At 42.9% G+C, this 16818-nt stretch overlaps 1 protein-coding gene across 3 annotated transcripts in view; it reads left to right on the top strand.

Annotated features, from left to right (window-relative positions):
• LOC139163047 (zinc finger protein 271-like) overlaps nucleotides 1-13938 on the top strand; it is a 35750-nt gene extending 21812 nt beyond the window's left edge. The window contains exons 3-4 of one of the 3 annotated variants that reach the window (XM_070743976.1): nucleotides 9399-11192; nucleotides 12401-13938. In XM_070743976.1, the coding sequence (XP_070600077.1) occupies nucleotides 9776-11185 (1410 nt within the window). In that variant the 5' untranslated portion in view covers nucleotides 9399-9775 and the 3' untranslated portion in view covers nucleotides 11186-11192; nucleotides 12401-13938. Of the gene's footprint in view, nucleotides 1-6383; nucleotides 6589-9398 lie in introns of those variants that run through there. The other 2 variants (XM_070743977.1, XM_070743975.1) reach the window with 2 other exon arrangements.
• The last annotated feature ends 2880 nt before the right edge of the window (nucleotides 13939-16818 follow it).

Genomic DNA, 16818 nt, shown 5'->3' with positions numbered 1-16818 from the left:
GTTGTCCAGGTTTTCTCCCATTCAGCAAGATGTATATTCTGTCCTATATTTTTTGCCCTTGACACAATCTGAAGTTAGTTGGGGGAAAGATCAAAGGCAACATGAGAAAATATTATTTTATTGAAAGAGTAGTAGATCCTTGGAACAAACTTCCAGCAGATGTGGTTGGTAAATACACAGTAACTGAATTTAAACATGCCTGGGATAAACATATATCCATCGTGTTTTGGGTATATGTCCACCAACCCATTTTAAAGTTTGGAAAATTTAGTAATTCTCTTGGTTTTAGACGGCCATCTGGAAATAATATATCCTTGTAGCTTGTCGCACGAAACACAATGAGCACAATGTCTAGAAATACGAACTGTTGTCTCCTACAATCATCACTCCCTTTTCCTTCTGTTCATTCCCCAGCCAGAGAGGGGCCATTCAGTGTCCACATTTGATTTGCTTCCCACGTTGACTCCTTGTCCTACCTTGTTTACCTCTCTTATCTGCTTTGCATCTGGAAGAGGCCCCAGCTTTTCTTCCTCCTTACTCAGCTTTGACTTAAAAAGCAGCTTCTTCTCTGGCTGGGATTTGCCAGACAGCCCTGGATTTATTTCTGTGTCTGACACTGAACATCCATCAGAGCCTTCCCCAGGCTCCAGAACTGGCAGAAGTTAATCCCCAATCTCCTCATTGGCCAAATGTGCCACCAGCTATGTTTGCTGCTGGTGGGTTATAACAAACCTTTGTGAGCTTTGTGGTTCGGGACCCCTGTCCTACAAGGTAAGACGATATATGACGAGCAGAATCCGAGACCAAGCTACAAGAAATAAACTAGAATCACTCTATAATATGTAGACAGATATATTGCTCTTGGGTTAAGTGGATTATAAAAGAAATACCCCCAATTTGGTGGTGGTGAATGTGTGTATGTCGGGGTGGTGGGCACAATTCACATTTCACTACGCACTGTTTTATGTTGTGTGATTTTAAATTGTTAAAAATCAATAAATAAAATTTATTTTAAAAAAAGAAAAAAAAAGGGACCCCTGTCCTAGGGTTAAAAGTTTGCCCCCCAGTATGATAGTAAGTTGAATACTACCAGTATTATATACACCAAAGATTCAACTGTAACTGCAATGGAGGAATGGTTGGTGAAGATGATGAAATTGATTTCCTCAATCAGAGAAAACACATTCTCTACATTCATTACTAATTGGATGTTTGTTAGAGATTTGTGTGAAACAAAAAGAAAAGAACATATCATCTACAGTTGTTGTAATACAAAAATCAAACCAGGGAATAGAAATGAGAGTTTTTGTATCCATAGAGTAAGAATGGTGGAAGGTCTTAAGCATAAAACGTATCAGGAAAGACTTAATGAACTCAATCTGTATAGTCTGGAGGACAGAAGGAAAAGGGGGGACATGATCGAAACATTTAAATATGTTAAAGGGTTAAATAAGGTCCAGGAGGGAAGTGTTTTTAATAGGAAAGTGAACACAAGAACAAGGGGACACAATCTGAAGTTAGTTGGGGGAAAGATCAGAAGCAACATGAGAAAATATTATTTCACTGAAAGAGTAGTAGATCCTTGGAACAAACTTCCAGCAGACGTGGTAGATAAATCCACAGTAACTGAATTTAAACATGCCTGGGATAAACATCCATCCATCCTAAGATAAAATACAGAAAATAGTATAAGGGCAGACTAGATGGACCATGAGGTCTTTTTCTGCCGTCAGTCTTCTATGTCTCTATGAGGTAGGGCAATGACTTGCGTGCTAGCAGATATGGCTCTGCATGCCACCATTGGTTCGCCATCATTGCCCTATAAAATCCCCCAGGACCATGAGCCTGGGGAACTCCACAACCAGCTCGGTGACCACCTCAAGTAGCATAGGTAGGGCTGTTGCAAAGCAACTGGGAGGCAAGTATGCAGTAATGGGCTGCCAAAAATTTTACTGCCACACTGTGGGTGTGGCTTATTTTGTGGGTGTGTCTTAATGGTCACATGATTTGGTGGGAGTGGCTTGGTGGCCATGTGACCAGGTGAGAGTGGCTTCAACAATCATCATCATTCAAGTGATCTGTTAAGTCCTCGACTTACAACCTCACCAGTGTTCCTCGCTGGGGTGACAATTTGCTTCCCGTTTCCCCTGTTCTCCTTCCTGGGTTGCCCCCTCACCTCAGGCTGGATAGCTAGGTGAACGGTTGCCGATCAGCTGTTGAGAAAAGAGGGGGGAGGAAATGGCCCCCCTGCAACTCCTGCCCGTGCTGGTCTCCCTGCCGCTTTCCGAGGAGGAGGATGGGGTGGGATTCAAAAAATATTGGAAAGCTGAGGGAGACTTACATGGTTATTATTGCTGCACAAAGCCTTTTCATCTCAGCTGCGAGCAGAGTGAGGACTTTGCAAGGGGAAAAAGGTCACAGCTGAGACCACTTTGGCGTTGCGCGGCTCAGCTCTCCTTTTTTCCCCTGCTGCTGCTGCTGCGCGCTCTTCGCTTTTTTCCTCTTTCCTCCTTCCTGATCTCGGGAGGTGGCTGCGTGAGGCTGGAGGGGAGCCAGGCAGAAGAGAGGGTAGCTTGTCCAAGGCCAGGAAGGAGGAAAGAGGGAAAAAACGAGGAGTGCAGATGCAGCAGCAGCAGGGGGGAAAAGGAGAGCCCAGCTGAATCCGGTAATCCTGGAAGTGACTGCTGCCGGTCAGCTGGAGCTGGGCACACATCTTCATTTCCGCTGGTGGAACTGCGTTCCACCCCGTCCTGCCTGCTGCCTGCAAGTACGTTAACAATAAGCCCACCTGAACCCCTAGGTCCCATCATAAAAGGGGTGACTCACACCCAATGAATAAGGATTAAAGGAAAAAAGGGGCCATTAGAAACAACACTGACAACCCAAATGACAAAAATAGTCTAGGAGGTAGCATTAAATAAAACATATACACCTAAGATAAATTTAAATACAAGACTGAATAATAATAATAATAATAATAATAATAATAATAATAATAATAATAATAATAATGGATCCGGCCAAATTAGAACATAGAAAGAAACTGCCAGTCTGTCTTAACAAATAGCTATTAGAACAGATACTTCACTCAGGGAAGAGTGAGGAAGTAGGAAGAGAAGGAGTAGGTAGATGGTGGAGAGGGGAGAGAAGGAAGGGGGAGAGAAAATAAAAGAAGGTAGATGGGAGAGGAGAAGTGAGTGAAAAGACAGTGAAAGTTCAGACTAACAAATACTGATAGTAATAGTATAGATTGAAGTCAAAGTAATTTTATTTATTTATTTTATTTATTTATTTTGTCCAATACACAATAAGGGTTTTAGTGGGTATATATCTATATACACATAGTAAAATACATGATGAAGGTTATAGAGGAGATACTCATAGTAAAATATATCTAAGAAAGAATAGAAAAGAAGATATAATAATAGAAGATATCAATGAAAGAATAGAAGAAGAGATATAGGAATAGAAGAAAGGTATAGGACAGTGATTTTCAACCTTTTTTGAGCCGCGGCACATTTTTTACATTTACAAAATCCTGGGGCACACAGCCAACCAAAATGACACAAATCAAATAAATAAATAAATAAATACATAAATACATACATACATACATACATACATACATACATACATACATACATACATACATACATAAATAACCCCCTCATATATACAATCCCATGTTACATCCCCTTATAAATACAGTCAATCATCAATCATCCCTCCTCAAATTTATATCTCATTTCTGGGTACTTCTCCTGTCTTTCCCCCTTTTCTCTCTCATGTTTGTCATTTCTCTCTCTTCCTCCCTTTTTCCCTCATTCCTTTTCCCTCTCACTTCTCCTCTTTTTCCATCCCTGTCTCTCTCCCCCCCTTATGTGTGTGTGTTTATACACACTGGAACCATTTCCAAAACCAGTTGAGGGCTGGGGTTTTTTTCTCTTTTATTCTTTTCAAAAACAAGTGTGGGCTGAGGCACTGTGGCGAGGCAGGGGCGGCCGCGGCTTCCTTCCCTTCTACTGCCGGCGCCTCCCCGCCCCCGCCCCCCCGCGGGCTGGCAGGGGGATGAGGAACGTGCGGCCGTGAAAAAGGGTGCGCACGGGGGTATTTTGGGGTGCCGCCTTGCGGCACACCTGGCCATGTCTCGCAGCACACTAGTGTGCCGCGGCACACCGGTTGAAAAACAGTGGTATAGGAGATATAGGAGAGCAATAGGACAGGGGACAGAAGGCACTCTAGTGCACTTGTACTCGCCCCTTACTGACCTCTTAGGAATCTGGATAGGTCAACTGTAGATAATTTAAGGGTAAAGTGTTGGGGGTTTGGGGATGACACTATGGAGTCCAGTAATGAGTTCCACGCTTCGACAACTCGGTTACTGAAGTCATATTTTTTACAGTCAAGTTTGGAGCGGTTAATATTAAGTTTAAATCTGTTGTGTGCTCTTGTGTTGTTGTGGTTGAAGCTGAAGTAGTCGCCGACAGGCAGGACGTTGCAGCATATGATCTTGTGGGCAATACAGTGATCCCCCGCTCGTTGCGAGGGTTCCGTTCCAGGACCCCCCGCAACGAGCGGGTTTTCGCGAAGTAGCGCTGCGGAAGTAAAAACACCATCTACGCATGTGCAGATGGTGTTTTTACTCCCACAGCGCTAGCGAGGAACCGAAGATTGGGGGCGGCGCGGCTGTTTGCCGCCGGCATGGGGGGCTTCCTAGCAGCCCCCCAAACCCGGGTTGGGGGTCCGGGGGGTGCTGGCAAGCCCCCCATGCCGGCGGCGACATTTTAAAATAGCCGCGCCGCCCCCAATCTTCGGCTCCTCCGCGCTGGCTCTCGGCGCTTTCGAGCTGAGTCCGGGAGCGAATTCTCTTCCGGACTCAGCTCAAAAGCGCCGATAGCCAGCGCTAGCGAACGGCTCCTCCGCGCTGGCTATCGGCGCTTTCGAGCTGAGTTCGGGAGCGAATTCTCTTCCGGACTCAGCTCAAAAGCGCCGATAGCCAGCGCTAGCGAACGGCTCCTCCGCGCTGGCTCTCGGCGCTTTCGAGCTGAGTCCGGGAGCGAATTCTCTTCCGGACTCAGCTCAAAAGCGCCGATAGCCAGCGCTAGCGAACGGCTCCTCCGCGCTGGCTATCGGCGCTTTCGAGCTGAGTCCGGGAGCGAATTCTCTTCCGGACTCAGCTCAAAAGCGCCGATAGCCAGCGCTAGCGAACGGCTCCTCCGCGCTGGCTATCGGCGCTTTCGAGCTGAGTCCGGGAGCGAATTCTCTTCCAGACTCAGCTCAAAAGCGCCGATAGCCAGCGCTAGCGAACGGCTTGTCCACGCTGGCTCTCCGCGCTTTCGAGCTGAGTCCTGGAGCGAATTCGCTTCAGGACTCAGCTCGAAAGCGGCGAGAATGAACCGCGTGGGCGGGTGAAGGGCGGGCGGCAGCGAGGAGTTTGCGTGGGCGGTGGGGAAACTCCTCGCTGACGCCAGCAAGAGGGGGAAGACCCAGGGAAGCCGGTTGCCATCTACGCATGCGTGCCCATAGAAAAAATGGGCACGCATGCGTAGATGGTATTTTGACTTCCGGGTTGAAAAATAGCGAAGTACCCTGTTCGCAATGGTTGGGGACGCAATAAACGGGGGATCACTGTACTTAGATCTTGTTTAAGGCATCTTAGTTCTAAATTTTCTAGACCCAGGATTGAAAGTCTAGTCTCGTGGGGTATTCTATTTCGAATGGAGGAGTGAAGGAATAGTATAGATTGAAGTCAAAGTAATGCATTTGTGGAGATATTTTATTATGTTGGTCTATCGTGATGTAAATATTTGATGTGTAGAGGAAATTTTTTTAAAAAACTTTGAAGAAAAAAAGATGGCAGGCTGCTAATAATAATAATAACAATAACAACAACAACAACAATAATGATAAAAATAATAATAATAATAATAATTATTTATTGGATTTGTATGCCGCCCCTCTCCGCAGACTCGGGGCGGCTAACAACGATAAAAACAGCATGTGACAATCCAATAATAAAACAGCTAAAAACCCTTATTTATAAAAACCAAACATATACACAAACATACCATGCATAACTTGTAATGGCCTAGGGGGAAGGAATATCTCAACTCCCCCATGCCTGGCAGTATAAATGAGTCTTGAGTAGTTTACGAAAGACAGGGAGGGTGGGGGCAATTCTAATCTCCGGGGGGGAGTTGGTTCCAGAGGGCCGGGGCCGCCACAGAGAAGGCTCTTCCCCTGGGGCCCGCCAAACGACATTGTTTACTAATCATTTAGAGGCTGCGCCCCAAAACAAGAACTCCACTAACTTTTAGGAGCCTGCAAGTATCCAGCTAATCTGATGAAACTAAAGCTCGGACGATTTAGCTATTGCTGGCTAGATGGCGCTATATGGTTACGCTCGCCTGGATCGCCCCAAAGACAGCAGCTAGAGCCAATAGCGGAACTGAAAGGATTAGAGATCATAGAGTCACTGATTGCTAGAGAGAATATGGAAAATGCGAAGCTCCCGTAAACCTCGCCTTCCGGCTTCCTAATGGAGGATTGCGGTGGCTGTTGTACTTGGGTCAAAGCGGCAGCTGGAAGGTGAGTGGAGGGCAGGTCGGAGGAGAGGCCGGGAGCAAGTCGGGCTATTCTGTTTGCTGCACATTGTAGTAGCAGATAAGCAACTATGCTGAAATATGTCGCCTCCTGCATATCCCCCCATAACACTCCTCCAGCCCATTTTTATTCCGCCAGAGCTGCAGATTTTAAGTTGCCTGCAACCTTCTGTTGACTGGGAGATTTCAGCTATACCTTCACTTTGGGGTTGATTCCGTGTGGGGTTTTTTTTAACGTGTTGTTTTGTTTGCAAGGGAGGAGGTTCACACCGGTGCTTTAAAATAGTTTATTGAATTTCAAATATTAAAAAGGAAGAGGGAAGGAAAGGGTCCATGGGGTCAAAGGGATATAAAAACATAAACGTATGATTACATGTTGGTGGAACAAGTCTTAAACTATACAAAAAGTTGTCTGTATCGTTAAATACTGTAATTATCTTGTAATCAGGGTTACATTTCATAACAAAAAAATATAAAGTGTATATACATAGTAGGTAATAGTAGATAAATGAAATGCCTTTATAGGGAACAAGGGAAAGGGGGAAGAATTAAAGGATAGAGAAAGAGGTAGAGAGGAGATATAAACAGAGGGAGGTTGGGGAAATAGGGAGAGGGGTAGGGGGAATCTGCAAAATCGCAGACGTTTTCAGGATATGCGACAGGGTAATATAATACAGTAGTAGGTGTATATGATAGGGGAATATAGAAATTAAATATAGAAATCTTTAAAATCTTGCAGAGGCTTTGACATTTCAGAATCACAATAGACCCGGAAGGGACCTTGGAGGTCTTCTAGTCCACCCCTTTTCTCAACCAGGGGATCCTGTACCATTTCAGGCAAGTGACTGTCCAATGTCTTCTTTAAAACTTCCAGTGGGGTTCTAATGCCAAAGTTATTCCACCAGTTAATTGTCCTCATTGTTAGGAAGGTTCTCCTTAGTTGTCAATTGTTTCTCTCCTTGATTAGTTTCCATCCCTTGTTTCTTGTCCTGCCCTCTAGGGCTTTGGAGAATATGTTGCTGCTCTCTTCTTTGTGGCAGTCTGTCAAATACTACAGCAGTGTTTCCCAACCTTGGCAACTTGAAGATATTTGGACTTCAACTCCCAGAATTCTGGCTGGGGACTTCTGGGACTTGAAGTCCAGCTATCTTCAAGTTGCCAAGGTTGGGAAACACTGTACTACAGTACTATCATGTCATCCATATTCCTTCTTTTCTCTAGACTACCCAAGGCCAAATCCTCCAACCATTTTTCATTTGTTTTAGCCTTCAAGTCTTTAATCCTCTTAATTGCTCTTTGCACTTCCCCCCAAGCCTCAACATCTTTTATGTAATGGGATGTCAAAATTGAATACAGTATTCCAGGTGTGGTCTTACCAAGGCTTTATAAATTGGTACTAATACTTCACGTGATTTTGATTCTGTGTCTCTGTTTATACAACCAAGGATTTTATTAGCTTTCTTGATTGCTGCTGACTCAAGTTCAAGTGATTGTCCACTAAGACTCCAAGGTCCATCTCACATTTACTGTTTAGGTGCCAGGTTTCACCTAATGTATACTTTTACCTTTGCTTTTTTTCCTGCCTAGGTGTAAAACTTGCTGTTCTCTTCATTACATTTCATTTTCTTGCACAGGGCCCATTGTTCAAGTTTGTCAAGATCTTTTTGGATCTAGAACTTTTCTTCTGTCATGTTGGCTGTTCGTGCCAGTTTAGTGTCATCTGCAAATTTGATAAGTTCCCCTATTCCCTCAGCTAAGTCACTTGTGAAGTTATTGAAGAGCACAGGGCCTAAGACAGAACCTTGCCGTACCCCACTGCTTATTCCCCTCCATGTGGATGTACCATTAAGGACTACTCCTTGAGTATGATTTGTCAGCCAGTTACAAATTTATCTGGTGGTGATGCTGTCTACTCTGCATTTTTCTAGCCTACAAAGATATAGAGTGTGGTCTTCTTAGTTGCTGGTCTACTAATTTGGTCACTTTATCAAAGAATGAAATGAGATTGGTTTGGCATGATCTGTTTTTAACAAGCATGTGCTTACTACTAGTTATAACTTTATTTGTTTCTAGATGTTCACAAATTTGTTTTTTGATTATTTCCCCCCAGTATTTTTCTAGGTGTTGATGTTAGACTGATTGTTTTGTTGTTTCCTGGGTCTGTTTTCCCCCCTCACAAGGTCTGCGTCACGGCTGATTGGATCTCTTCTATGGATGAACAATGGGTTCCTTTCAGGGCTGGGAACAAAAAGAAGTCTCCTGGGGCAATGTCAGGACTATAGGGGTAACATTGGCACCTGGTGTTTGGCCAGGAACTCACGGACTCATAGCGCATTGTGCCAAGGCACATTTTTCGTCCATAGAAGAGATCCAATCAGCCGTGACAAAGACTTTGCGAGAGGTCCCCGAAGATGCATTCCAGGGCATGTACCGGTCACGGCAGAGTCACTGGAAAAAATGTGTAGAGGCCCAAGGACAGTACTTTGAAGTATTTTAAGTGTTTGTGCAAATCTGTTCAATAAATGTGTTGTTTGGTTTTTTAAATAATGATAGGGTTTTATATGTTTTTTAATATTAGATTTGTTCTACTATAATATTGTTTTTATTATTGTTGTGAGCTGCCCCGAGTCTTCGGAGAGGGGGAGCATACAAATCTAATAAATTATTATTATTATTATTATTATTATTATTATTATTATTATTAAAATAATAATAATTGCATTACTTTTGGAACGCACCCTGTATGACCATATTATAGAGAGTAACTAAAGTATCTCTTTTATGTGAATCTTACAGGCAAAGGAAAAGCCAAAAGAGCCTTCTGGGCAGCCGAGAATCAGAAGCAGCTTCATAAAGGAAAGAGAATCCAGTACATCTGGTAAACAACGTCTTTTCTCCAGATAACCACAAAACACTTTTCTTTCCCCAACCAGAAAAAGACAAGAAAAAAAAATAGGAGAAGAGTTTTGAGCTGATACACAAGCATTGTATGTGGAACTCAAGGAAACATTAAGTAAAAAAAAATAAAGGTGGAACATTGCCCGATTCAGAAAAAGTGGAAAGTCTGTGGGGAGGAAGCACTCATTCCAGACAACGTGAGGAAACAAACAGCTTGAATCATCCAAGACGAGATTACAAATATTTTTAACCTCCTCAAGAATCTAAGTCTATCAATGATGGAAGAACTCCACAACTATGCATATTGTGGGGAAAGCACTGATTGCACATCAGAGCTGATTATACATCAGAGAATCGACACTGGTGAAAAACCATACAAATGCCCTGAATGTAGCAAAGTCTTTCGCTACCCTTCCCAACTTCTTGAGCATAAAAGAACCCATACTGGAGAAAAACCCTACCAGTGCCCACTGTGTGCCAAAACGTTTAGTAAGTATGGGAACCTGGTGATACATCAGAGGACCCACACAGGAGAGAAACCATATGAATGTCTATACTGTGGGAAAAGTTTCAGTAGGAATTTCAGTCTAGTAATACACCAGAGGATTCATACAGGAGATAAACCCTATGAGTGTCTCTATTGTGAGAAAACCTTCACTCAGAATTCTGATCTGGTAAAACACCAGAGGACTCACACAGGAGAAAAACCATATGAGTGTCCAGAATGTGGGAAAGCTTTCATTTGGAATTCTGATCTGGTGAAACACCGGAGGACTCACACAGGAGAGAAACCATATGAGTGTCCAGATTGTGGGAAAGCCTTCAGTTGCCATCATTATCTGGTAACACACCAGAGAATTCACACAGGAGAGAAACCATTTGAATGTCTATACTGTGGGAAAAGTTTCAGTCAGAACTCTAACCTGGTGATGCACCAGAGGACCCACATGGGAGAGAAACCCTATGTGTGTTCACAGTGTGGAAAAAGTTTCAGTAAGAATTTCAATTTGGTAACACACCAGAGGATTCATACAGGAGACAAACCCTATGAGTGTCTGTATTGTGGGAAAAGTTTCACTCACAATTCTCACCTGGTGAAACACCAGAGGACTCACACAGGAGAGAAACCATATGAATGTCCAGTTTGTGGGAAAAGTTTCAGTGGGAATTCTGACCTGGTGAAACACCAGAGAACCCACACAGGAGAAAAACCATATAAGTGTTTGTATTGTGGGAAAAGTTTCATTCAGAATTCTGACCTGGTGAAACACCAGAGGACTCACACAGGAGAGAAACCATATGACTGTCTGGATTGTGGAAAACATTTCACTCAGAATTCTGACTTGGTGAAACACAAGAGGACTCACACAGGAGAAAAACCATATGAATGTCTGGATTGTGGAAAAAGTTTCCAGCAGAATTCCAATTTGGTCATACACCAGAGGACTCACACAGGAGAGAAACCATATGAATGTCCAGTTTGTGGGAAAAGTTTCAGTGCGAATTCTGACCTAGTCAGACACCAGAGGATCCATACAGGAGAGAAACCATATGAGTGTCCAGATTGTGGGAAAGGCTTCACTCAGAATTCTGACCTGATGAAACACCAGAGGACCCACACAAGAGAGAAACCATATGAATGTCTGGATGGTGGGTTAACGGAGAGGGACGGCATACAAATCTAATAAATAAGTAAGTAAGTTAGTTTGCAGCAGAATTCCAATCTGGTCATTCATCAGTGGACTCACTCAGGACAGTAACTGTATGAGTGCCCCAACTTTGGGAAAAGTTTTATTTGAGTTCACAGGGATATACAGTAGTACCTCATCTTATGAACGCCTCTTCTAATGAACTTTTCTAGATACGAACCCGGTGTTTAAGATTTTTTTGCCTCTTCTTCCGAACTATTTTCACCTTACGAACCCAAGCAGCTGCTGCTGGGATGAAGGGGTTTCTTTTCCCCCCCTTTTTTGAAGAAAGAAAAGGGAGGGGCTGGTTGGAGTAGGAAATTTTTGCCGAGAACAAGGTGCTTGCAAAGGACTTGAAAGGGTGTCTTTTTAAGAAAGAAAAGGGAGCAGGGAGGGGCTGCTTGGAGTAGGAAAATTTTGCCGAGAACAAGGTGCTTGCAAAGGAATTGAAAGGGTGTCTTTTTAAGAAAGAAAAGGGAGGAGGGAGGGGCTGCTTGGAGTAGGAAAATTTTGCCGAGAATAAGGTGCTTGCAAAGGAACTGAAAGGGTGTCTTTTTAAGAAAGAAAAGAAAGGGGCGCCCCCCCCTTGCCTTTCTTCCTTCCCACTCACCCTTTAGCCTAGCCTTGCTTCTTTCACCCGCCCCCTTTAGCTGCTCGTCCCTGCCCTCTGTTCGCCTCCCTTCTAAAGTTTGGGATTTTCCTGAAGGATTTGCACGCATTATTTGCTTTTACATTGATTCCTATGGGAAACATGGTTTCATCTTACGAACTTTTCACCTTACGAACCTCCTCCTGGAACCAATTAAGTTCGTATGATGAGGTACCACTGTACATTGTTTGTTTTCAGCTTGCTGAATTGTTTTCAGCCGAAGAGCCAGGTTTATTTAGACATGAGAGATTCAACCAAAAGAAATGACACAAGAAGACTTGCTTCCAAAAGATCAATGAGTCAGTAAATGATTTCAACAAGAGATTTCTGAAAGCATGCTAAGAAACTAAACATAACTATGTATAATTAGAATATTCCTAAGGCATCAAACCATTCTTATTGTATCCAATTTGATATATTACGGAAAGAGAGGAGTCCTGAAGGCACATGGTTAGAATATAGTATTGCAAAGGTAGTAACAATTCCATGATGATGGTAGTCCTTGACTTACAACCATTCAAAGTTACAACATCATTGACTTATGACCCTTTTTCATTTTGCAGCCATGAGCTCCCAGTCAAAAAGGCTGCAATTAAGTTCTGGCAAGGGAGTCTTCATCCCCAAAACATAGTGAGCATGATGTTTAGAAATATGAACTGTTGCCTCCTACAATCACCACTACCTTTTCCTTCTGTTTATTCCCCAGCCAGAGAGGGGCCATTCAATGTCCACATTTGATTTGCTTCCCACGTTGACTCCTTGTCCTACGTTGTTCACCTCTCTTATCTGCTGTGCATCTGGAACAGGCCCCGGCTTTTCTTCCTCCTTACTCAGCTCTGACTTAAAAGGCAGCTGCCTCTCTGGCTGGGATTTGCTGGACGACCCTAGCTCTATCTCTGTGTCTGACGCTGAGCATCCATCAGCCTTCTCCAGGCTCCAGAACTGGCTCAAGTTCTTCCCCAATCTCATTGGCCAAATGTGCCACCATCTCTGCTGGCTGCTGGTGGTTTACAACAACTCTTTTTGAGCTTCCTAGCAAATGGAGATACATGCATATGTGCATGCTTGCCTACCACTTGTGTAGTTTGGTGGTTCGGGACCCCTGTCCCAGGATCAAAATTTAGATAGAGCCAGGGTGGCGCGGCAGGTAGAGTGCTGTACTGCAGACCACTGAAGCTGACTGCAGATCTGGAGGTCAGCGGTTCAAATCTCATCACTGGCTCAAGGTTGACTCAGCCTTCCATCCTTCCGAGGTGGGTAAAATGAGGACCCAAATTGTGGGGGCAATATGCTGGCTCTGTTAAAAAGTGCTATTGCTAACATGTTGTAAGCCGCCCTGAGTCTAAGGAGAAGGGCGGCATAAAAATTGAATAAATAAATAAATAAATTTTCCCCCCCCCCAATATAGTAGTACGTTGAATGTTACCTGTATTATATACCCCAAAGATTCAACTGTAACTGCAATGGGGTAATTGTTGGTGAAGATGATGTAATTGATTTCCTGAATCCGAGAAAAGACATTCTTTACATTCATTACTAATTGGAAGTTTATTAGAGATTTTGTGTGAAATTTAAAAGAAAAGTCCATACAATCTACAGTTGTGATTATACAAAAAACAAACCAACTAATATAAAAGAGTGCTTTTGTATCCATCGAGTAAGAAGTAATTTTGTATTTCTAATTATAATGACTGTAAAGGAGATTGGAAATAACTTCCTCTCTATTTCTGTCTTTTTCTTTTTAAACTTCTAATTTCATTTTTCTTCTGTTTGGTGTATTCATTCGTATTTTTAACCTTCTGTTTAAAATTATTGACATAAATTATATTTAAAAATCCAGTATAAGAGTCAAAGACACTGAATGGAAACCATGAGTTCCAATGTTAGGTTAAGCAGGAAGGTGGCTGCCTGGTGCTATGAAATCCCAATTTAAGATGCCTACTGAGAGATCGAAAATATGCCCGTGCAGATCGGTTGGCTGGCAGGCAGGGATAGTTTAAAACAAGAAAAGAGCCTCTTTCTTGGCTCAGGGTGCAAACTTGGAACTGCTTTGTATGCCGTCTGAATAAAAACGGAATCAATAAAATAATCTGTATTTGTACCTTTGTTTTTGTTTTTCGGCCCAGATGTAAAACTTTGCTGTTCTCTTCATTATATTTCATTTTGTTGGATAGGGCCCATTGTTGTCAATATCTTTTTGGATCCTGAGCTTGTCTTTTGGGGTGTTGGGTCTTTTCTGTCAGTTTGTCATCTGCAAATTTGATGAGTTCTCCTTTTATTCCCTCATCTGTCATTTGTGAAAATATTACCTCCGGAACCGCCTGCTACCGCACGAATCCCAGCGACCGATAAGCAGTGTTCCCTCTAATTTTTTTTTGGGGTGGGCGGAAAAGTATAGTGTCTGAGCGGCAGTCCCTTCGGGACTGGGCGGCACAGAAATAATAAATAAATAAATAAACAACAAACAAACAAACAAATAAAAAACCCACCCTGTTTTGCCTCAGAGAATTTCAAAATAAAATACTGTACTGTGTGTCTATACCAGTGAGCTCATAATAGGGCAACTCTATCAATATCAAAATGCCACTTAAATAGTTGAGCTAGTTTCAAACTAGATTTTGATTTTCTTTCTCTCTTCCTTACTCCCATTCTTTTTCTTTCTCTTTTCCTTCCTCTCTTTTTTCTATCTGTTTCTCTCTCTTCCTCTCTTCCTCTCTCTCTCCTTCCCTCTCACTCTTTCCCTCTCGGCTTCTGGGCAGGTTTGGAAAACTCTGAGTTGATGATGATTTTTAAGTGAGCGATTGCTCACTGCTCAGCTTAGAGGGAACTATGCCGATAAGGTCCCACAGAGTTGGCCTTCTCCAGGTCCCGTCGACTACTAAACAATGTCGTTTAGCGGGCCCCAGGGGAAGAGCCTTCTCTGTGGCGGCCCCGGCCTTCTGGAACCAACTCCTCCCAGAGATTAGAATTGCCCCCACCCTCCCTGTCTTTCGTAAACTACTTAAGACTCATTTATACTGCCAGGCATGGGGGAGTTGAGATATTCCTTCCCCCTAGGCCATTACAAGTTATGCATGGTATGTTTGTGTGTATGTTTGGTTTTATAATAAGGGTTTTTAGTTGTTTTATTAATTGGATTGTCACATGCTGTTTTTATCATTTTTGTTAGCCGCCCCGAGTCTACGGAGAGGGGCGGCATACAAATCCAACAAATAAATAAATAAATAAATAAATAAATAAAAATAAATAAATAAATAAATAAAATAAATAAAATAAATAAAATAAATAAAATAAATAAAATAAAATAAAATAAAGAGTAGTGGGCCTAAGGCAGTGTTATGGTTTCTGGTAGAACTTTAGCTATTAAAAATAACTCTTACTAAATGCAGTATTTCATAAAGAAAGAAACTCCATCTTTATTCTCTTCACTTCCGTATTCAAAATGCAGTTCATACTAGCACATTCCTTTTCTCCCGTTATATCTCTTAATTACGTTCCACATGCATTCCTCCCAGCCTTCTCCGTCTACCAAGATTTATGTACTCTCAGTATGATTCAAAAACAGCAGAAATGACTGTAAAATAACACAGAATGAACTTGCTCACTCAGGGAGCTGAACGAAAACACCTTTCATTTTAGCACTACAATATTGAAACTCCACTCTTCTTCCCCACTGCCCCCCTGACGTACCAAATACATCACTCCAGTATTTAATCCATTCCTCCCCTTAATATCTTCTTCCAAACACCCGTTCCTTATGTTTTTGGACCCTTCTGAATTTAGGATTCACCCAGCGAACGTCTGTTTCTTCCTCACTAGATTCTGGACTCAGCAACATCCTGTAGCTGGCCTCCCACCTGTTCTACTACCTGTAACCCAGGGCCTACCACTAATTCATAAACACTATCTGTATCAGAGTCCTCAAGTTCTTCATCATCCTCCAACTGACCAGGAGTATGTACAACAGGCAGAACCTTGTGGTACCTCACTGCTTCCTTCCTTCCAGGTGGATGTACAATTAAGTTCCAGCAACTTCGACTCCTTCTATTGCTTCTTTTCTATTAATAAGAATTAGGTTCAGAATAGTTTTTCCTCTAGTTCCCACTTCTACCTTTTGGATGACAATGTTATCAGATAATTGGTTAGGAATTTGTTTGATCTCCTACTTGCTGCTGGGTTTATCTCCCAGTTGATATCAGGGTATTTGCTATTTCTGTTGTTAAAATAAATCAGTTCGATTCGGAATATACTCTGCATTCTATGCCCCAAAGGTGCTTTTTCAGGAGGCAACTGGACTTCCTTGTTTTTTCTTTCAAAGATGCTTTGCTTCTCATGCAGAAAGATTCTTCAGCTCTGAAAGGTTAGTGTTCTCTCTGGGTCACTCCAGAAGCCAAGACCAACCCAAAAAGAGAAGCCAGACACACTGGTAAAAGGCAAAGGCAGTTTTATAAAATCCAAGAAAAACACAGGTAACAGAAAATGTCCTTACAAACAGGAAAATGCTGTATCTTCAGATATATTCACGAAGGCCAAAAGTCCATGCAGCAATACCGAACCCTTGCTGCCAAGCCAAAGCTGTAGATAGCAGACCTACACCTCCCACGGATCTTCCAAAACTGCTGGGCCACAAGCCAGGAACAGAGACGCCGAGAAACAAGACAGGATAACGCGACGCCAAGCTGATAACACTCCACATGGCTTAAAGGGCTTGCTTGCCTTTTAAACCCTGCTGATGAGTACCACACCCAAACCCATCTGTCTCTACTTCAATGGTGAAAATATCTCTTTAACTGCTCCTTTCGTTGCTCTGAACGTCGCTGTCTCATGTCAATGACAGCTTGTGCGTCATCACCTAATGACTCCAAGCTACTGGCTGGGGAGAGCCCCCCCCCCCAGGGGTTCTCATGCTGTTCTCCTTCATCCCATTCCTGATTTTCCTCTCCCCGTCTGACTGTTCAGCCCCCTCCTCTGCGCTGTCATC

This window comes from Erythrolamprus reginae, chromosome 2 (genome assembly GCF_031021105.1).
Source record: "Erythrolamprus reginae isolate rEryReg1 chromosome 2, rEryReg1.hap1, whole genome shotgun sequence".
NCBI classification, from domain to species: Eukaryota; Metazoa; Chordata; class Lepidosauria; order Squamata; family Dipsadidae; genus Erythrolamprus; species Erythrolamprus reginae.
The sequence above is the reverse complement of the archived record's forward strand: the minus strand, read 5'-3'. Positions and strand labels throughout refer to the sequence as shown.